At 45.3% G+C, this 23,059-nt stretch overlaps 2 protein-coding genes across 2 annotated transcripts in view; one reads left to right on the top strand and one right to left on the bottom strand.

Moving 5' to 3' along the window:
• The window catches only part of CSPG4 (chondroitin sulfate proteoglycan 4), a 59,565-nt gene that overhangs the window by 12,272 nt on the left and 24,234 nt on the right, over window positions 1-23,059 (top strand). The window lies entirely within an intron of this gene.
• SNX33 (sorting nexin 33) overlaps window positions 21,025-23,059 on the bottom strand; it is a 60,937-nt gene continuing 58,902 nt past the window's right edge. Inside the window, exon 2 of the mRNA XM_087704000.1 lies at window positions 21,025-21,811. Within this exon, the coding sequence (XP_087560126.1) occupies window positions 21,807-21,811 (5 nt within the window). The 3' untranslated portion in view covers window positions 21,025-21,806. The remainder of the gene's footprint in view (window positions 21,812-23,059) is intronic.

Here is a 23,059-nt window from a genome sequence, read left to right as displayed (position 1 = left end):
CAAGAACAGCCAGCAAACAAGGGAAGGGAAGGGAAAGCCAAGGGAAATCTATGTTTTTTTAAAAAAAAATTAGGGTACCCTGGAGATTTCCCCAGTCCTCACAACCGTGTCTTCAAATGAATCAGAGTCATCTTCAGTTTCTCCTCTCTCTTGCATTCTTTTTTTTCCCCCCATTCCTTTCCGACTAAGGGAAAGGGTGAATATTTATTTTCAGCTGATGAATACATATTTTCCACTCCTCCTCCCTTCTAAGGCATGATCCGCTCGTTGTAATATATATAATTTTTCAGGACAGCGTGTGCAGTACAACTGGAAACCACCCCCGAGATATTACAGCACCATTGGCTGCAGGGCAGGATTGGCAAAAGCTGAGAAACAACAGTCCAAAAAGAGAGAGAGAGATATATATTTTTTCCCTCTCTCCCAGAAGCTGCAGACAAGGAAAACTGCAACTAGATTGGGGAAAGGGGTGGGGTGGGGTGGGGTAGGGTGAGGCTGGGCATGTGCACCCCAAAGAATAGGAAGATCCTTTAAGGCAGGGGGCAGTGAAGACACCCAAGGAACGATTGATGAGTCAGCTTTTCAGATATGCACTTCCCTGGATTGCACGAAGGGATTAAATCCTTGGGAGAAGGAATATTGCAGAGAAGAGCAACTAAGACTCTATTGTTACACCCTCAAACCAGGGGTGAAATCCAGCAGGTTCTGACAGGTTCTGGAGAACCGGTAGCAGATATTTTGAGTAGTTCAGAGAACCGGCAAATACCACCTCTGGCTGGCCCCAGAGTGGGGAGGGAATGGGGATGTTGCAGTATCCTTCCCCTGGAGTGGGGGGTGGGGAATGGAGATTTTCCATCCTTCCGAGGTGGATAAAATGAGGACCCGGATTGTTGTTGGGGGCGATATGCTGACTCTGTAAACCGCTTAGAGAGGGCTGAAAGCCCTATGAAGCGGTATATAAGTCTAACTGCTATTGCTATTGCTAACTCTGTTATTCTGTTACTCCTTGTGTTATTTCATACTGTGTCTGAATGGAGTTGAGTTTCATTGGTGGTGCGAATCCAGAAGACCTCGTGGAGGGAGGCTTAACCTCCCACAAACTAACCACAAACTACAAAAGGACAATTCTCATTCTTTGGTCAACCACAACATGATCTAACACCTCACTGGGGGAACAGGAATACACACATTATTCCACAATTGACATTTAAACCTGTTTCCTTCCCAATAGGAAACAAAAGTGGCATTAGACAGGTCAGGAATTCAAAAAAAAATCCTTCAGTTGGGACACCATGCAGGGGAAGCCTTTCGTTGGGGTTTGGGGGGGGGAGCATGATTACTTTTCTGGACTTTCTCTTTTACAGACAATATGTGCTTAATAAACAGCGCACTGTCTGTGTTGATTCATTTACATCTTGAGTTCCTAATTTCCACCTTGTTTTCCAACCATTGACAGAGTAAGTCCCAAGTTCGAAAGTATTCTGTGTCTCCTTTTTTTCTTTTATCTTCAGGGTTAATCTATCCATTTCTGCACGGCCCAATATTTTTTCAATTACACCTTCTTCAAAACTTACAAGATCCTGCTAGGATGAATTAAGCATGAGAATCCTTTTAATCTTGTTGCGTCAGCTAAGAGCCCAATAAAATATATCCATTGCCTTCTCCTTTTTAATTACCAAGTTCAAAGAAGATTCTTCCAGGAGACTCTAATTGAGTCTGGAACTAAATGAGGACAGGGAGATGGTAAGTGATATAAGTGAAATTCAGCAGGTTCTAACAGGTTCTGGAGAACCGGTAGCGGAAAATTTGAGTAGTTCGGAGAACCGGTAAATACCACCTCTGGCTGGCCTCAGAGTGGGGATGGAATGGAGGTTTTGCAGTATCCTTCCCCTGGAGTGGGGAGGGAATGGGGATTTTGCAGTATCCTTCCCCTGGAGTGGGGAAGAAATGGGGATTTTACAGTATCCTTCCCCTGGAGTGGGGAGGAAATGGAGATTTTGCAGTATCCTTCCCCTGGAATGGGGAGGGAAATGAGATTTTACAGTATCCTTCCCCTGGAGTGGGGAGGGAATGGGGATTTTGCAGTATCCTTCCCCTGGAGTGGGGAAGAAATGGGGATTTTACAGTATCCTTCCCCTGGAGTGGGGAGGGAATGAGGATTTTGCAGTATCCTTCCCCTGGAGAGGAGAGGAAATGAGGATTTTACAGTATCCTTCCCTTGGAGTGGGGAGGGAAAGGAGATTTTGCAGTATCCTTCCCCTGGAGTGGGGAGGGAATGGAGATTTTGCAGTATCCTTCCCCTGGAGTGGGGAGGGAATGGAGATTTTGCGGTATCTTTCCCCTGCCCCGCCCACCAAGCCATGCTCACAGTAGTAAAAACATTTGAATTTCACCACTGGATATATGTGGCTTGTAGCTTCTTATAACCAAAAATCCAAGTGCTTTTTCAAAAGGCAACTGGACTCCCTTGGTTTTCCCGGAAGACGTTTCACTTCCCATTCCAAGAAGCTTCTTCAGTTCTTCAGAAAGGAAATATCTTCGAGGAAAGCCAAGAAAGTCCAGTTGCCTTCTGAAAAAGCACCTTTGGGACCCCTGGAGGGCTGAGCATCTCCGCAGACAAAAATAGCAGTAGACTTATAGCAATAGCAGTAGACTTATATACCGCTTCATAGGGCTTTCAGCCCTCTCTAAGCGGTTTACAGAGAGTCAGCATATTGCCCCCAACAATCCGGGTCCTCATTTTACCCACCTCGGAAGGATGGAAGGCTGAGTCAACCCTGAGCCGGTGAGATTTGAACCGCTGACCTGCTGATCTAGCAGTAGCCTGCAGTGCTGCATTTAACCACTGCGCCACCTCGGCTCTCTACCGAACCAGACTCTGCCTTCTCAATTCCAGTCGACCAAATCTGTGAGAATTAACGGCAGAACATGAACTCGGTCAGGATTCTCCTTATCCAGCCGCCTACTCCCTGTAAACGAGAGCCCCCCGATGCCTCATCTCTTTTAAATTATTATTTGGCCCTGCACAACAGACAGAATCTGGGGGGGGGGGGCTTCTGGGAGAGATTGGAGATGATGCGTGCTACATCAGCAAAAGGAAGCCGGCTGCCAAGAAACGGAGAGTAATAATTAAAAACAGATCCTTCCTTGCCAACAGACTAAATCTAGGAATGGAACCTCTCTGCCTTTGGGAGCAAGGAAGGTCCCCAAAGGGACATGCCCGTCCTTCTTCTCCTCTGCTTGCGTTTCTAAAAACAAGGATGCCGGTGGTCTTTTCTTTTTTTTAATGCATCCTGTCCCACAGAATTTCAGGGATGCTGGTGTCATTTCCTCTGAGAACCGAGGCGGGGGCTGGTTGAGAAGAAGACCGTGTTGGCTGAGAAAGAGAGAGAGAGGGAGGGAGGGAGGGAGAGGGAGAGGGAGAGAGAGAGAACAAACGTCAAGTGGAAACCTCAAGTTGGACTCTGAAGTCCTGTTGAGGTGGACAATTTTTGCCTGAGGGCATAGCAACCGGAAAAAAGGCACACCTTGAGAACATTTCCAACAGCAATGGCTTGGCGTGGTTTAAATATCCACTGCATCTTTGCAATATGAGCTCTGCAAAGAAATTAAGAGAGGGAGAGAAAGAGGGAGAGGGAGAGATAAATAGAAAGACAGAGAAAGACAGAGAGGGGGGAAAGAGACAGAAAGAGAGAGAGAGAGAGAAACAGAAAAAGACAGAGAAGGGGGAGAGAGAGAGAGAGAAATAGACAGACAAAGAGAGAGAGTAGGGAAAGAGAGGGAAAGAGAGAGAGAGACAGAAAGAGAGAGAGAGAGAAAGACAGAGAGAGAGAGAGAGGGAGAGGGAGAGGGAGAGAGAGAAAGAGGAAAGTGGGCCGGCAGAATGGAGAAGGGCAAAGCTCTGATTCTGCCTTTGGTTTCCGCAACCTTCACCGCTTCTAAAACTATCTTGGGGTTAGGTTGAGGAGAGCCATTATTTCACGCCTCCCGTGCCTTGTTCCCAAGTGGAAAGAAAAGCTGGGTTGTATATTTGGGTCCTGGAAACTTGCCTCTCCTTTACAAAGCCACAGGAGGAAAGAAGCTCTCGGTTTTTCAGGTGGGGGTGGGAGAGAAGGAAAACCTCTGTCAACCTCTGTCTGTCAGCCTCTTTTCAGAAGAGAGCCTTCTTCTAAGGAGAGCCATTCTTTGGAAGGAAATGAGCATTTATGTTCATCCTAGGGGGGAAAAGGGGTGTGCGGCTGTTTTCTCTGGGGTTGTTCCCAGCCCTCCAGCTCCCTAAATCCATTGGATCTCAAAGAAAGATTCCAGGGGGGGGGGGTTCTTGAGGCAGTGGGGTAGCAGCAACTTTTATGTCAAGGTTCAGGTGGAATCCAGCCCTTGAGATGTTTCACAACCCAACTAGGTAACGTTATCAAAGCTAGAAGGGAATGGAGAAAAGAAGAAGACGAGGAGGAGGAGGATGAAGAGGAGGAGGAGGAGGAGGAGGAGGAGGAGGAGGACAAAGAGGATAAAGAGGATGTGGAGGATGAAGAGGATGTGGAGGATGAAGAGGATTTGGAGGATGAGGAGGATGAGGAGGAGGATGAAGAGGATGTGGAGGAAGAGGAGGATGAGGAGGAGAAGGAAGATGTGGAGGATGAGGAGGATGAGGAGGACGAGGAGGACAAGGGGGACAAAGAGGATGAGGAGGATGAAGAGAATGAGGAGGATGAGGAGGACAAGGAAGATGTGGAGAATGAAGAGGATGAGGAGGACGAGGAGGATGAAGGGGATGTGGAGGATGAGGAGGACAAGGAGGACGAGGATGATGAAGAGGATGTGGAGGAAGAGGAGGATGAGGAGGAGAAGGAAGATGTGGAGGATGAGGAGGACAAGGAGGACAAGGAGGACAAAGAGGATGAGGAGGATGAAGAGAATGAGGAGGATGAGGACAAGGAAGATGTGGAGGATGAGGAGGACAAGGAGGACGAGGATGATGAAGAGGATGTGGAGGAAGAGGAGGATGAGAAGAACAAGGAGGATGTGGAGGATGAAGAGGATTTGGAGGATGAAGAGGATTTGGAGGATGAAGAGGACGTGGAGGTTGAAAAGGATGAAGAGGATGAGGAGGATGAAGAGGATGAGGAGGACAAGGAAGATGTTGTCTGCCTTTACCCTTACAGTAAAGGGAAGTGATAAAGGAAGAAGCATTTTCCTCTTGTGTCCGGAAGGAAGGCCTCTTGAGAAAGGATCCTCTCCACGGCTTCTCTATGCACTAGTTTTTAAAAAAAAAAAAATAATGAAAGAGGCGCGCTTGCTTTTTAAGGCTATTAAAACCATGTGGAGATGTATGCTGATTTCATTCATAGATTCACCAAGTAGAAAGCACTCAGCTGGGAAGATAATTGAGCTAAAGCTTTTCCACTGGGCTGAAACCTACTCTAAAGGTCATTCAAGAGAGTTTAACTCCAAATAAAGACCGGTGGGATTTTGTCACGTTAGGAAAAACAGTTTAATGTTTCCGCTGTCCCGCAATTCCACGGAGCTCTGGGCTTCCCAGGGGTAATTTGCATCCATTTCTTTCCTCGTTTGAGATGAGAGTGGTGTATCTCCCACAATCAATGAGAAGGAGCTGGATCTTCATGGCGTGGCGGAGAGTTTATTGGCCAAAGGCCCAGATTTCATTGTTTCTAGAGCCCTATGGCCTAGCCACATCTGGAATGGCAGTTCTGGTTACCATAGTTGAAGTGGGATCAGCAATCAAAACCCTACCAAGTGCCTTTCTTATGTGTAGATGCAGACAAAGGAGGGAGGGAGGGAGAGAGGGAGGAGGAGAGGAGGAGGAGGAGGAGGAGGAGGAGGAGGAGGAGGAGGAGGAGGAGGAGGAGGAGGAGGAGGAGGAGGAGGAGGGTCTGTGGAATTCTTTGCCATAAGATGTGGTGCTCTCACTAACATAGATTGTATTAATGTGAGATTGGATAAATTCGTGGAGAATGGGGAATCAGAGCTATTTGTCCCCTCAAGCTGAAGGGGACAAACAGATATACAAAGTCCAAGCAAGAGGGACATCTCCAACTTCTGCTTGTAAGCCCCCCCCCCACCCCCCCAAAAAAGTTCTGCTGCTAAGAAACAAAATGCTAGACTAACATAGCCCTTGGCCTGATCCTGAGGGTTTCTCCTTATGTTCTAGACATCTCCAAATAGGGCCATTGTTAGCCTCTTCAAATAGATCTGGCAACCAAGCCTGATCTCCATCGACTGAGTCAGCTCGAGGGGACCAAAACAGCTTCCTGTGTTCCTAATTTAAATCAGCTCTGTGTTCAGAACATGAAGGACTGCAGTCCTACATTATTTTTAGGGGTAGACCATAATGAGTTCGCGGTAAGGGTGGGCGCCAGCTTTGCCCACAGAACTTCTATCCTGGGCAATTCCGAAGAGAGCTGGCCAAGACGGAAACTGTTGAACATTACAAAGAAAAAGCTGAAACTGAGAAAAGTGCTCAGAAGTCCTAATACATAAACTCCCTGGGTTCCTACGACATGGCTTAATCTTGGCTTTTTGAACAAACCAATGGTAGCTGAGTTGGCACAGTACAATACCTTAAGCTAGACATCCTCAAACTAGGGCCTGCCAATGCAAAGTATCCGGCCCGTGGAGTGGTGGGATGAAAAGCAGCTGCCAGCTTCTAAAGAAGTGCTTTAAAGGTCTTTAAAAGTCTTTAAAAACAGCCTTTCCGATGTTTTTTAACAGCCATGCGATCTATTGAAAGTCTTTAAAAGTATTTAAAAGTCTTTTAAAGTCATTAAAAGTCTTTAAAAACAGCCTTTCAGATGTTTTTCACAGCCATGCGATCTATTAAAAGTCTTTTAAAGTATTTAAAAGTCTTTTAAAGTCATTAAAAGTCTTTAAAAACAGCCTTTCAGATGTTGTTCACAGCCATGCGATCTATTAAAAGTCTTTAAAAGTATTTTAAAGTATTTTAAAATCATTAAAAGTCTTTCAAAACAGCCTTTCAGATGTTGTTCACAGCCATGCGATCTATTAAAAGTCTTTAAAAGTATTTAAAAGTATTTTAAAATCATTAAAAGTCTTTCAAAACAGCCTTTCAGATGTTTCTCACAGCCATGCGATCTATTAAAAGTCTTTAAAAGTAATTAAAAGTCTTTTAAAGTCATTAAAAGTCTTCAAAAACAGCCTTTCAGATGTTTCTCACAGCCATGCGATCTATTAAAAGTCTTTAAAAGTAATTAAAAGTCTTTAAATGACTTTAAAAACAGAGTTTCAGATGAAAACTTGCAAGGACAGGGAATGTTATTTAGTAATCTTAAGGCACTTTCAGGAACTATATACCCCCTACAAAAAAAGTTGGAAGGACACTCAAGGAGCTGTACATCCCTTCAAAATTTACTCCACAGTTGAGCATTGCTGCCTTGTCCATCTCATGGCCTCCTGTGGCTTACAGAGATAGCTGTCAAAATTGGGTAGGAGGGGCACGAAGAATCCCTGACCCAGAAGCACAGCAGACCCACCAGAGACCAGCTTCAAGTACAATACATAACTTCTTTCTCGATGACACGACAGGGTAAGAAATTCCACCAGAAGTAAGAAGGGATGACATGGGAAGGAAGAAATCATGGCGCTGGACACACCTCAAGTGCAAACTTTACAACGGGGAGACCAGCTGAGTTCTGGATTGCACAGTAGAGACTTAATAATAAGTTGCCTTTCCACACCTGCCAATGTTTCACTATTAATAGCTGTGAGTCATGCTTTTCCTTTCTTTATTTTGATTTTGTTTCCCTTCCATGCCAAATGGAGTTTGCTGGTCCTCCATCAGAGGCCCTTCTGGTCTTCCCACAGTTGTCTCAAGGCCAAGAGATCCCCCAGGAACCTTCCAAGGGGAGGTTCAGAAAGCAAGTTGGTGGCCTGCCAGCAGCTGCATTGGATGAAGAGAGAGGGAGCAGATTCCTAAGGAGAAATTTAGCAACAGGATCTGCAAGCAATTGATTTTTTTCAGCCCACACAATCTCTGTCCTCTGGGTTCGGGAGCAATGCAGCTCCAGCCTCAGCAGAGGTAATGAGTTCTCGAGATCCAAAGGGCTGTAGAAGACCTATAGAATTAGAGCTTTGTTCCAGTGCTGGCTTTTAGGTCTACCAAATCAAGAAGAACGGGTACTTGGACCAGAAGGAATTCCAACTTCATACTGGGACAAAAACCCTTCTGGTTTTGAAAACATTCCATCAGAAATATTTTTTTGTTCATGATGGTTGGAGATGATGGGACCTGGAATGGAACACCTCTGGGGAAGGAAGCTGTACCTCCTTTTGCAGACATCTATGGTCTCTCTCAAGAAATGAAGCATCTGCTTGGATTGGACCATTCAGTGGAAATAGCCACAAAGCCAACACTTGTTCAATGTGTGGACAAATTTTTTAATGATGTTTATCTACAGTTTTCACAGTAGATAAAGCTGCATGCTAGAATTCACTTAAGAAGGCAGAGATGCTGTAATTGCATTTCAGATCTGACTGTGGGTCAAAGTTTAATATACCGTATTTTTAGGAGTATAAGACGCACCGGAGTATAAGACGCACCAAGGTTTTGAAGAGGATTTTTTTAAAAAAGTAGGTAGGTAGGTAGAGGGAGGGAGGGAGGGAGAGAAATACAGTAGGTAGGTAGGGAGAGAGAGAGAGTAGGGAGGGAGGGAGGGAGAGAAAGAGGGAGAGAGGGAGAGAGAGAGAAATACAGTAGGTAGGTAGGGAGAGAAAGAGGATAGGTAGGTAGGTAGGTAGGTAGGTAGGTAGGTAGGTAGGTAGGTAGGTAGGTAGGTAGGTAGAGGGATAGAGAGAGAGAGAGAAATACAGTAGGTAGGTACGGAGAGAGAGGGGGGAAGTAGGTAGGTAGATAGAGGGAGAGCGAGCGAGTAGGTAGGTAGGTAGGTAGGTAGGTAGGTAGGTAGAGAGTATAGGTAGGTAGGTAGGTAGGTAGGTAGGTAGGTAGGTAGGTAGGTAGGTAGGTAGGTAGAGAGTATAGGTAGGTAGGTAGGTGTTTCCAGGTGCATTTATCCATGTGCTGGAGAATGAAATCACTGACAATCTGCAGCACCTAAGACTTTGTTTCTGCTGGCACAGCACTTGATCAATCTAATTCTCATAAATCACTCTAACAAACAACTTTCCAAAAGGGGAAAAAAAATGCACTCTGCTAACCTCCCCAAAACGGCCTGTTTTTTGCTTAAACAGGCCTGTTTTTTTTTTCAAATAAAAGTCATGACTAGCCTTAGGGGGCTTGCAGAGTGTTCCTGGGGGGGGGGACAAAAATGAGCAAAAAACAGCCAGTTTTTCGTGAAAACGAGCCATATTTTTTTCCAAAAAAATTGCATGCATAGACTTATGGAGGCTTATAGAGTGCTGCTGGGGACTGGGGGGCAAAAGACGGTCCATTTTCTGCTCATTTCTGCCCTCCCCAGCCCCCAGCAGTTCTCTGAAAGCCTCCAAAAGGCTATGCACGGCCATTTTGGTGAAGCGGGCGGGGCTTCAGGAGGCAAAAAAATGCTGTATTCGTTGTATAAGACGCACCCAGATTTTCAGCCCCTTTTTTGATGGAAAAAGGTGCGTCTTATACTCCGAAAAAATACGGTAGTTATCTACGACGCTTCCTAAACGTTGGTGGTTCAATGAAAGTGGTTGAGAAATCACTGTACACTATTGAACATAGAATCTTAGGGCTGGAGAGACAGCCAAGGAACATGTGAAGGCAACATCATGAAGAAAAATCATGAAGAAAAGAAGAGATAGGTGCAACCTCTTGATGCCATTGTGTGAGGGACAAATGGAGAAAGTCATGATTCGCAACGTATCTTGGTGTGGATTGGTGAAGTTGCAACGGAGACCATCAAGCAGTTGCAACACCCAAGATCCAATTTGGGTCAGTCACCAGGGCCAGAGGTTTAATCTTCCAGACTTGTGCTGGAACTCATCCTCGGGGAACTTCCAGAAGTTGGATAGGCTCCAGTATGAATCCAGAAGCTTAGAAGACTAAACCTGGTCCCTGTGTCCTACCCAGATTGGATCTTGCAACATTATCCTAGGCTTTCCTTCACGAGTTACAACACCATCTCCTTTAGAGAAGGTCAGCCCATCCATATTGTGCCCAGGGACTTCGATGCTTTGTTCCTTCTCTTTTTCCTAATATTTACAAGTTTCCCCTTTTTATTTCTGGGCAGCTGTTCAACAGTATCTGCTCTGTAGACTTTTTCCCTGGGGGAAAAACAATTTATGAGTCAGCCACAGAGGAGCATTCTTCAAAGCTGATGCCTCTGGAGGTCCTCTGGCTCCTTTTTAGCATCATTCCTCCAGAACAGGAAGTTTCCCATTCCCAGAGAAGACTTTTTACCCGCAAACTTCCTTTTTTTTTTCGTGTAAATATGTTTTATTTCCATTTCATTTCGTACAATCACATGTATACTGTGCATAACCGGGGCATATAACATTGAACAATAAACACAGCCCGCCCTCTTGTCAACAATACCCCCCAAAATACAAACCCAATATACCACCTTGACCCACCATACACCCTTTCTTTCGCCCCCCTCCAACTTTCGTTCTTCCTTCCAACATTCCCCTCTACTTCCCTACTTCCCCTCCCCCTCTATCACTCCTCTCTCCCAATACATTCCCTCCCTTCCTTCTCCTCCTCCCTCCAATCCTCTCTCCCACCCTCTCTACCCCTCTTTCTTCTTTCCCTCTACTCCTCTCTTCGGTGTATTTCTACTGTCTATCAATATATTCAACTTGTCCTATTTTTACACTAAAATTAAAGAGCCACAGTATACAAGTGCAATCATGTTACTTTAGAATCTAACACATACTATATTTCCCCCCTCCCCCCCTCCCCCCTAAGACCCCACCTCCCTTCCCCCCCCCCGACTTCCCAGAGCCCGTACACGGTATAGCTTTTTAACAAACACAGTCTAAAATATATTAAAACAAAGGAGATTAAAGAAAAAGAAAAAAAAGAAAGAAACTTTCCTTTTTGTGTGGCTTTCCATGGCCCAAATCGACATTGTTGGGATGACCAATTGGGGTCAACGTCTTGCAAGGAACAGGGGGGTGGGGAGAACTGTTACTGTTTCCCCGTATCCATGGACATTAACAATGTGCTGTTTCCAAGCTGCCACTTGACTGGGGTCAACCTCTTAAGTAGACCAGACTGGAAACATGACACGATGAGCTAATCTTACTTTATTGTAGGGCTACATTGACAGAGTCTTGCAAATCTGAAAGTATAGGTCTCCCATCATCAGAGGTGGGTTCTTACCAGTTCGCACCAGTTCGGTAGAACCGGTTCCTCAAATCTACCGAACCGGTTAGAAGAGGTTCCACCAGTGGACCCGGAAAGCAGGCCATACCTACAGAAGAGGTTCCAAAATTTTTTTGAAACCCACCATTCAGAGAGAGAGAGAGAGACTCACACAGAGAGAGAAAGAGAAAGAAAGAAAGAAAGAAAGAAAGAAAGAAAGAAAGAGTGAGAGAGAGAGATGAAAGAGAAAAAGGGACAGAGACAAAAGGAAGGAGAGAGAGAGAGAGAGAGAGAGAGACTCACACAGAGAGAGAAAGAGAAAGGAAGGAAGGAAGGAAGAAAGAAAGAAAGAAAGAAAAAGTGAGAGAGAGAGATGAAAGAGAAAAAGGGACAGAGAGACAAAAGGAAGGAGAGAGAGAGAGAGAGAGAGAGAGAGAGAGAGAGAGAAAGAAAGAAAGAAAGAAAGAAAGAAAGAAAGAAAGAAAGAAAGAAAGAAAGAAAGAAAGAAAGAAAGAAAGAAAAGACATGGCCGGCAAGCCACTCCCAGCAGATCACATGGCTGGCAAGCCACTCCCACAAAGGAGGCCACACCCATAGAGTAGGTTCGAAAAATGTTTGAAACCCACCACTGCCCATCATCTTATTTTATTCCCTGATGGGTTAGGACAGATCCTTTCTAAAAAAAATTTTTCCCCACTTCCTGTTATTCAGCTCTGGGCTCCCCCTGCCTTTTATCAGATCATTCTCTGGATAGCATCTCTCCCCTTTGTTTCTTAAAGTCATTCCCACAAATCACTACATTTTGTATGAAGGAAGACATGGGAAAAGGCCCCACCCCCAGGTGAAGCTCTTGGCACAAACTGTCCCCTTTCTAGACTCTGCATTAAGTTTCTGCTTCCTCAGTGCAGGGTGAGGGAGGGGAGAGAATCAAAAAAGCTATGCAATCCTAGCCCCCCCCCTCTTCCCATATTGTAGCTGTGACCCATATCTTCGATGGCACCATTAGTTCGCCATCTTGACATTTGGGCACCCACATTCAAGAGATCCCTACCACTGGTGTGTTTCATTGACACGTGAAAACCCCATTCCTGCATGGACAATTACTTGTTCTAGAGCTCAGCTAAAATTCGATTGAACATTCTGGCCAACGTTTTGGACATAGCAGGCAGCACAAACGCGATCTAATTTTTAAGCTCTCCTTTACTCATCCTTCCTCTCTCTCTCTCTCTCTTCTACTAATTAGCAGCTTTCCTTGAGAGTCGCGCATAATAAGATTTGTCACCCTTTCAGATACAGTGGGCCTTGGCTGTTCTTCGTAAGGAAAGATAAGACGGTTACCTCTTCAGAAACTAAGCACCGACAGTTGTACTTGGAGTATTAATGTTCATTGATTGAATATTATAAGAGCAGGCGAAAGTCCCAAGTACATCGACCTCTTATTGACGTCTGCGTTTCTCTACTGATTGTTCTCTTCCCAATTGAATCTGTGCCGTTGGGTTCTTTTGGAGAGCCGTCATCCCAGTCAGGTGGAGGGATCAAGTGAGGAATTAATTTGGACTCCTTACATAAGGAGGAGCCAAGGTGGCGCAGTGGTTAAATGCAGCACTGCAGGCTACTTCAGCTGACTGCAGTTCAGCAGTTCGGCTGTTCAAATCTCACCGGCTCAGGGTTGACTCAGCCTTCCATCCTTCCGAGGTGGGTGAAATGAGGACCCGGATTGTTGTTGGGGGGCAATATGCTGACTCTGTAAACCGCTTAGAGAGGGCTGAAAGCCCTATGAAGCGGTATATAAGTCTAACTGCTATTGCTATTGCTATTGCTATAAACACAGTAGGGCAAAGTCTGATCCCCTAAATGCCTTTGATCCTGATCTACTTTTTCCCAAGCGAACGTTCCCAGTGCGGGGAGATTCCTGTGTTATAGGCAGAGAACAATAAAGTAAGCTAGGACTAGTCTCGGTCTAGTTCTCATTCTTTTCCCCACCGTTCCGTGAAAGGGAGCAGACCAGTGATGAAATTCATATATTTTTTTACTACCGGTTCTGTGGATGTGTCTTGGTGGGCATGGCAGGGAAGGATAGCCGAGGTGGCGCAGTGGTTAGGGTGCAGTACTGCAGGCCACTTCAGCTGACTGTTATCTGCAGTTCAGCGGTTCTAATCTCACCGGCTCAAGGTTGACTCAGCCTTCCATCCTTCCGAGGTGGGTAAAATGAGGACCCAGACTGTGGGGGCGATATGCTGACTCTGTAAACCGCTTAGAGAGGGCTGAAAGCCCCATGAAGCGGTATATAAGTCTAACTGCTATTGCTATTGCTATATTGCAAAAAAAACCCATTCCCTCCCCACTCCTGGGGCCAGCCAGAGGTGGCATTTGTTTCGTTTCTCCGAACTACTCGAAATTTCTGCTACCAGTTCTCCAGAACCTGTCAGGACCTGCTGAATTTCACCCCCCGGTCCAATTCATCAAATGAAAGCCCACCAACCTCTCCAAATTGGTTTTAGGCCAGAGAGGCTGTAGACCAGTGTTTCTCAACCTTGGCCACTTGAAGATGTCTGGATTTCAACTCCCAGAATTCCCCAGCCAGCGAACGCTGGCTGGGGAATTCTGGGAGTTGAAGTCCGGACATCTTCAAGTTGCCAAGGTTGAGAAAGATTGCTGTAGACCTTCGCAATTCCTCATCTGCTATCCAGGTTGGAGATGCCTTTTTTGCAGAAGCTTCCCCACAGAAGGGAGAAATCTGGGAGTCAGGGTGGAGTCCGGATGTCCACACCATAAAATAGAAAGAAGGAGAGACGGTTGTTGGGGGTGTGTGGAAGAGCAGTGGGTGAAGTTTCAAACCACATCCTGTGGGGCCGCGATCGTCTTCCCAAGCCAAATTCGCTCTGGCAGGGCCCTAGACCCTGCGCGCAGCTGAGTCACACTACAAAGGCTTCATTTAGACGTCTTCTCCCCTCTCTGGCTCCGCTTCCCTCTCCTTGTGCAGCTTCAGCCTTCGTTTCCAACGTTTTGGGGAGAGGTTTTTTCCAAGACGTTGAACTTATCCTCACTTGTTCCACTCGACAGCACGCTAAAGATCCGTTCCCTGGCTCGAATGTGGTCTGCTCTTGATAGACATCATCCCAAGCCAGGATCTGCCTTCCCACTGCACACAAGTCTTCTTCTGTCGCTAAAAGAGAGCTCGTCAACTGTGGTCTCAAACTTCTGCAGAGATTTTTTTTTTCTCCCCATATTTCTCTGGACAAGATTTTGGAGCTGACTTCGTTTGGGACAATGGAAGATGCAGCTGTCTTGTTCTCTCAGCCACATCGTTTCATTTCCCCCCCACCCCAAAAGGCCCAGACATGGGACTCCCTTTTGGGGTGGGGGAGTCTTCTTCAGGATTGAAGAAGATTCCCATGTGGGAAACCAAGGCAGGCTGTAGACTTTTTGGGGACAAACTCACCCATCTCTTCAGGGGTTTCCCTTGGAGGTGCCGAACTGGGCCAAACTGGTAGGAACCCACCACTGGTGTAGGGTCTCCTGCTTGAGCAGGGGGTTGGACTAGATGACCTAAAAGGTCCCTTCCAACTCTGTTAATCTGACCTGATACATTAGCACAGTATTTGCTGGTCTGTTGCCACGAAGTCTCTTTCCAACACATCGAGCACAAGATGAGCTTCAGCGCCCACCCATCTTGGGGAGTGGGGGGAATCTTGACTTTTCCAATCAAGCCTCTTGAGGTCTCCTTCTCCATAATGGGGGCCTTTGTCTCTCTCTCATCCAAGCTGCCAAGTCAAAATTTTGCTCTGAGCAAAAAAAAAACAACAACAACAGAAAACCCTGTTATCGTTAGTCAGAAACACACACGGAGTGGATCTTGTTATAATTATTATTGCAACTGTTTTATTTACACACGGGGAGAAAGGAGGAAATTGTTCATCCCGCAACAGAAGGGAAGAGAAGGCCAGGGGGAGTGGGCGATGTGGCTGGGCCCTTCCTGCTGTTAGGAAGGGAGTGGGTTTTTTTTTTCCCCTTGGAGTAAATCGGCTGGGCTGCCTGTGCAGGAAGGCAAGTTAGTTGGCAAAGCTTGACCAACCTTTTAGAGGGGCAGGACTCCATCCGGTGATTCCATGCCACATACCTCCCAGTGTCCGATAAGATCTCACAGGATGAGCCTTCTCCGGGTGCCGTCAACTACACAATGTCGTCTAGCGGCTCCTCGGGGGAGAGCCTTCTCTGTAGCTGCCCCAGCCCTGTGGAACGATCTACCCCCAGAGATCCGGACCCTTCCTCCTCTCTCGGCCTTCCGGAAGTCTACTAAGACCTGGCTGTTCCGGCAGACCTGGGGCTGTTGATCCTTGATTGAGTTCCAGCCCCATTAAGATTGAGTGCATGTTGTGTTCTTTTAACTGTTGCCTTTGTATTTTAAATCTTTTTAATATTTTTAACTTGTTTTTATGTAAGCCGCCCGGAGTCCTTCGGGATTGGGCGGCATACAAATCCATTCAATCTTAATCTTAATTTCCTGCAGGGCTTCCCATTGCCTTCAGTAAACGTCTTCATAATTCTGAATGCCAGTCTTTTTATCTGGCAGGATAGGATGGATTGGAAATACAGTGTGGAGGTGGTTGTGTGTAAATGCGTACTGTATAGGTATATCTATCTCTCTAAATAGATATATAGCGGTATCCTAATCTACATATCCACATCTGAATCATCTAAATCGATCAATTGATTAATCTATCTACCTATTTATCTACCTACATATCTATCTATGTTGTTGTTAGTTGCGAAGTCGTGTTCTGACCCATCGCGACCCCATGGACAACGTTCCTCCAGGCCTTCCTGTCCTCCACCATCCTCTGGAGTCCATTGAAACTCATGCCTAATGCTTCGGTGATTCCATCCAGCCACCTCCTTCTCTGCCATAGCAATAGCAGTTAGCAGTTAGACTTATATACCACTTCATAGGGCTTTCAGCCCTCTCTAAGCGGTTTACAGAGTCAGCATGTCGCCCCCACAATCTGGGTCCTCATTTTACCCACCTCGGAAGGATGGAAGGCTGAGTCAACCCTGAGCCGGTGAGATTTGAACCGCCGAACTGCAGAACTAGCAGTCAGCTGAAGTGGCTGCAGTACTACACCCTAACCACTGCGCCACCTCGGCTCATCCCCTTCTTCTTTTGCCCTCCATCATTCCCAGCATGAGGCTCTTCTCCAAGGAGTCCTTCCTTAGGTGGCTTTGAGTATTTGAGTTTCATCTTCAGTATCTGGCCTTCTAAAGAGCAGTCAGGGTTGATCTCCTCTAGGACTGATCAGTTTAATCACTCTGTATCTTGATCTATCGATCTATCGATCTATCTACTGTATCTATTTCTATCTATCTATATCTATCTACCTATCTCTGTCTGTCTGTCTGTCTGTCTGTCTATCTATCTATCATCTAGCTAACTAGCTATCTGATAGCTCTCTATTACCTCTATTGATATCCATATATCTTTGCAAAATGAAGAAAAAGATAACAAAGGAGAAATGGATGGAGATTTTTGATCCACACTTTCTCTTCCAGAGGTTTGAAAAACTCTGTGGATGCCTGCAAACGTTCATGGTTAACTTGCGTTTGGGAAGACAGGCCCAATCAAGGCTGTTTATACTAGTCGGGGGTTGCCATTTAAAACCCCTTAATATTACACATTTTAAACAAGCTTCTCCTTTCTTAAGTCCAGACTTTTCTGCGGCAGAGTAAATGGAAGCTAAAAGCAGGGAATGAAAAGCCCCCTTTTTTTAAACGTTGCAGCTGTGGGAGCCTCAGAGTGGTCCCTGGTGGGTTTATATATAATTGAGTCTTTTTGCATGTGTAGAAAGTGGGAGGGGAATGCGTTCCTCTAAAGAAGATGTGTTTGTACTGAAGCGGAACCGGAGATCTGGAAAAATGTAATTTAAAGGAGGGTCTCAGAGCCTCTTCTGTCTTCCCCGAAGGTGGGTACCACCACCCTTTCCGGTCTCTAGATTTCAGCTTGCCCACAAATGGTCTTTCAGAATTCTCCACCCAGATTTGTGGCCAAAACAACCACATAGATGAATCTCTGAAGGTCTCCAGATCCAGGAGAAATCTTTCAACCATCGCTGGTGAGCGATCATCCCTAGGAATATCACTCATGAATAAGATTCTGGGAAGAGATCCTTCGTCCTGCTTAGACTGGAAGGGTCAGAAGCCAAGAAGGCTGCAGATCCTTGGAGAAGAGGTTGAGTGGGGAGTTTTCCCAATCTCCTTGCTCAACGGTTGACCCATTTCTAAAACTCACCTGACGGATGGGGCAGATCTTGGAGAGAGAAATGCAAGATGGTTTGTCTCGCATTAGCCCACTTCTTCTCGTTCTCTGCTCTCCAGTGTCACGCCCCACCACTGGAAAAAAAATGGGACGTCTGGGTCCCTCTTCCATCCATCTGGGCCTGCCTTTCAGAAAAAAATTGGCCCCACGCACAGCTGGCTTGGAGTACACAAAGTTTTTTCTACCTTCCAAGGTCCTCCTTCGATCCCAAACTCTGCTTCCAATCATGCATGGAATAAGGTGTGTGGGTGGGACTGGAACCCCTTAAAAGGACAGCCTGGCTGGGGGTCCAATACTTGATCCCTCACCCCTCTTTCCTGGGAATGCAAAGCCCCCCCATTTCACAGGACCTATAAAAACCAAGAATGATTTGTTGGGTTTCTTCCAACCTATTTCTGCTCCTCCCGCTTTTACTTTCCTCGTCCTGTAAGAATCATACAAATAAGCATACAAGTCACAGAATCATGGACTCAGTCAAGCCAGATGTGCTCAGGAATGCGGTTATTCCTCTCCTTTTCTCCATCCCGTTTCCCTTTGAGAATTCCAGCTTGGCTTTCCTAAAAGAAAAACATTGAGCTCCACAATTTCAGGATGCTCCTTTGTCTGCCTATATGGGAGGCACCCTTTCTTCCCCAAAGCAAAAATTGGGAAGAAACCTTTGGGCACCTGCTCTGAAATGGGAAGGGAAGGAAGGAAGGAAGAGAGGAGAGAGGAGAGACAAGAGAAGGGAAGAGAGGAAGGAGAAGGAAGGGAGAAGAGAGATAAGAGTTGAGAGACAAGAGAAGGGAAGGGAGGGAGGAAAGAAGGGAAGGGAAAAGAGAGACAAGAGAAGGAAAGGAAGGAAGGAAGGAAGAGAGGAGAGAGGAGAGACAAGAGAAGGGAAGGAAGGAAGGAGAAGGAAGGGAGAAGAGAGATGAGAGTTGAGAGACAAGAGAAGGGAAGGGAGGGAGAAAAGAAGGGAAGGGAAAAGAGAGACAACAGAAGGGAAGGGAAGGAAGGAAGAGAGGAGAGACAAGAGAAGGGAAGGAAGGAAGGAGAAGGAAGAGAGAAGAGAGATGAGAGTTGAGAGATGAGAGAAGGGAAGGAAGGGAGGGAGAAGAGTGATGAGAGACGGGAAGGAAGGGAGGAAGGGAGGGAGAAGAGAAGAAAAGAGAAGAGAAGCTGCCTCTCTCATTAGCCATGGTGGGCTGCCATCTTCTCTGAAAGCAGCTTTCAGTTTTGCCTTCGGCCTCAGGAAACCGTGGGGTGGCTTAGCTCCCAACACGTTCCACAAACACAAGCAGACAAGGCCCCGGCTGTTGGGCACAGCAAGGAGGTCCATTCCCCCAGGTGTTTTTCTGCCTTAAGAAAACAGTGCGGCTACAGCCAGAAACGGACGAGAACAGATGGTCCCTTTCAGGGCGAGAAATACTCCGTGTGTGCTCATAGGTAATTAAAGAATTCTTTTAATAAAATCTTGCACACGCCGTTGATTTCCTCTGGCACACCTGCCATCTTCGTTTTCTCTCTCACACACACACGCACGCACGCAAACACACACACGTAACACAAGCTCCTCTGGATTGTTTCACCAAAAGCCTGGTCATTCTTCTTCTTATTATTGGCTGGAACCTCCCTGTTAAAACACCCTGTGCCTTTCTACAGAAAAGCTCTTTTCCCATGGATGCGCCAACCCCTCAAGCTGAGCTGAAGATTTGACTCCATCCGAGACCCAGTGGTGGGTTTCAAAAAAATTTCGGACCTACTCTGTGGGTGTGGCCTCCTTTGTGGGAGTGGCTTGCCGGCCATGTGACCTGGTGGGAGTGGCTTGCCAGCCATGTGTTCTCTCTCTCTCTCTCTCTCCCTCTCTCTCTCTCTCTCCTTCCTTTTGTCTCTCTGTCCCTTTTTCCCTTTTTTCTTTCATCTCTCTCACTTTTTCTTTCTTTTTTTCTTTTTTTTCTTCCTTTCTTTCTTTCTTTCTCTTTCTCTCTCTGTATGAGTCTCTGTGTGTGTGTGTCAGTGGTAGGTTTCAAAAAATTTTGGAAGCTCTTCTGTAGGTGTGGCCTGCTTTCCGGGTCCACTGGTGGAACCTCTTCTAACCGGTTCGGTAGATTTGACGAACCGGTTCTGCCAAACTGGTGCGAACCGGTAGGAACCCATCTCTGCCGAGACCCCTGCAAAATTCCACAAACTCTTCCAGCAGATTCTGCCAACCTGCCTTCCATGCACACTGCATGGAGTAAAAAAGGGGGCCGTGAAAATATCTACTGACCCCTTGCATCCTGGACATCAATTGTTTCAACTCCTACCCTCAAAACGAGGCTATAGGGCACTGCACACCAAGACAACTAGGCACAAGGACAGTTTCCCTCCGAATGCCATCACTCTACTTAACAAATAATTCCCTCGCCACTGTCAAACTATTCCCTAAGGCTGCATTACTATTACTATTAGTCTTCTCATCGTTCTCATCGCCCATCTCCTCCAAACTTATGACTGCAGGGCTGTAACTTTGTTGCTTGTATCCTGTACGATTTATATTGTTTCCTGATTGCTGATAGCCATGTACCCCATGGCTATCATTAAGTGCTGCACCTTAGGATTCTTGATGAATGTATCTTGTTTTTTTATGCGCACTGAGAGCATCTGCATTAAAGACAAATTCCTTGTGTGTCCAATCACACTTGGCCAATTAAGAATTCCATTCCGTTCTCATTTCTATTCTATTCTATTCCATTCTATTCTATTCCATTCTGTTCTTTCTATTCTATTCTATTCCATTCTCATTTCTATTCTATTCTATTCTCATTTCTATTCTATTCTATTCTCATTTCTATTCTATTCTATTCCATTCCATTCTCATTTCTATTCTATTCTATTCTATTCCATTCTATTCCATTCTCATTTCTATTCTATTCTATTCCATTCCATTCTGTTCTTTCTATTCTATTCTATTCCATTCTCATTTCTATTCTATTCTATTCTATTCCTTTCCATTCCATTCTCATTTCTATTCTATTCTATTCCATTCTATTCCATTCCATTCTGTTCTTTCTATTCTATTCCATTCTCATTTCTATTCTATTCTAGTCTATTCCATTCCATTCTGTTCTTTCTATTCTATTCTATTCCATTCTCATTTCTATTCTATTCTAGTCTATTCCATTCCATTCTGTTCTTTCTATTCTATTCTATTCCATTCTCATTTCTATTCTATTCTATTCTACTCCTTTCCATTCCATTCTCATTTCTATTCTATTCCATTCTATTCCATTCCATTCCATTCCATTCTGTTCTTTCTATTCTATTCTATTCCATTCTCATTTCTATTCTATTCTATTCTCATTTCTATTCTATTCTATTCCATTCTATTCCATTCCATTCTGTTCTCATTTCTATTCTATTCCATTCCATTCCATTCAAAGATCCTGACTGGATTCCATAACTTCGCCCCAGTTGCTTCACTGCTGAACAGCAACGTGGTCCAGACAGCTATCTCAACTTCTCTTGTGGCATTGCTCTCCATCCATTTATGTATCTGTTGGGATAGCAGAAATAATATTTATGCAGCCTGTCTCAAGGGTGGCTATGTTTCTTTTGGAAACAGCGACAAGAGATCCTTTTTTATTATTTAATATTTTTTTTCTTTTTTTAAAAGAAATAATCATTTTGGAATTTTAGTTCAAAGCAGTTGGATGATACCACCTCACCGACCTCACGCTACAGGAAAGGATGACTAAGATTTAGGGTAGGAAATTACTAGATCTGCTATGGACCGTTAGGCAATTAATGCATAATTCATTCATCAAATTAATTCACAATTAATAGCATAAAAGTAAGCCAACGCATCCTTTCTGTTGCCTTTCAAGTAAGACTCTCTCCCTCTCCCCCACCCCTCTCTCTCAATTTCCTTTCTGCTGTCCTGATCTACATTTGCTGTGCATAGGGAGCCACTGATTTTAGCGGGGTGGCTTAAAAACTATTTCAAAGGATTTAATTTCTTTGTTCCTAGACTCAGGAGTTCCTCTTTGCTCACCCTCTCTTTTTTGGATGAGCCACTTCTAAGAGTACAAATGAAGTTCATGCTGGCACCGACTGTTCATTGTTTGGAGACAAAACAACACACAATGGCAATCAAATATACAAGAATCCTGGATGAGTCTCTCCGTCTCTTGCAAGATCCCTTCTCTTCATCCACCTCTCCTCCATCTTTCTTGGGTTTTGAGATGCAAATCTTCATTCTGGAAATACAACAGAGTGAAGTTTTGAAAAGCAAGGAAGGGAGAGCTGGCCTTGAAGGGTCTTGGACCACATCTATCTGTGGGGGTGGCAGTGTTGACCTATTTGCAAGTCAAGAGATGCTGCAGAAGATGAGTTGATGTAATAGGGGGAATGGAATTTCTAAACTATTTTTAAAATGAGACCCTCTGGGGGCCAGAGAGGAGGGACAGTCCTGCCTTGAGTTCTTCTTTAGAGAAAGGACAACCTGGGCCTTGTACATTGGGAAGGCCAGCATATCCATTGGAATTCATTTTTGGATTTCCAACCAATCATGACGTAGAGAATAAGTTCTAAGTCACAGTGTTTCTCAACCTTGGCAGCTTGAAGGTGGATGGACTTCAACTTCCAGAACTCTCCAGCCCACCTGTGATGGCTGAGGAATTCTGGGGATTGCAGTCCACCCATCTTCAAGCTGTCAAGGTTGAGAAACACCATCACAGGAGAAGGATTGCCGGGGGGGGGGGGGAAGCTATGGCATTGCCACTATAGTTTGTGCAAATTGGGAGTTTGGAAAACATTGCACGGTTTCTTCTGTCTGATTGCCCTGCCAATATTCATCATATGCTCTGATGAAGCAGAAAGATGTAACAGAGGTTTGAAGCTGGGAATAAGAACTAGTTGTAACTTGGGGAGCTAGTAATTTGGAGACTGGGGGGAAAAAGAAACACATAACAGCCCTAAAAACACTAGTTATCACTCCCTGAAATCATTGATGAGGCTCATTTTCAGGAAAAAATTGTCTAAGATCCACATTCTAGTATCTCCAAGGTTGGACAATTTTTTGGAAATCTGGAAGACGAGTGCAAATAATTTGAGATCTGATTGGGTATATGAGACACAAAACAGCTGATCTCATAACACATCAATTGATCAGGTCATGAAATATCTAACTAGACATGCCAACCTTAATTAGCTTTGGTGTGGCTGTTCAGTTGCTAAGTCATGCCCGACTCTTCGTGACCCCATGGACCAAAGCATGCCAGGTCCCCTGTCCCCCACTGCCTCCCAGAGTTGGTTCCACCACAAAACCGCGGTAGACAAAAGCGCGGTCGACGAAAGCGCGTATGTGACATCATCACAGCGCGACGAAAAAGATCGAAAAATGTAAAAATAAAGCGAAAACCTTACCCTAATCCCCCCAAACCTAACCCTAAACCTAACCCTAAACCTAACCCTTAACCTAACGAAAAACCTAACGCTAACCCTTA

The sequence above is a fragment of the Thamnophis sirtalis genome, unplaced genomic scaffold, assembly GCF_051295495.1.
Source record: "Thamnophis sirtalis isolate CommonGarterSnake01/CBP01778 unplaced genomic scaffold, rThaSir2_p1.2 scaffold_2, whole genome shotgun sequence".
NCBI lineage: Eukaryota > Metazoa > Chordata > Lepidosauria > Squamata > Natricidae > Thamnophis > Thamnophis sirtalis.
This window is presented reverse-complemented; position numbering and strand designations above follow the sequence as displayed.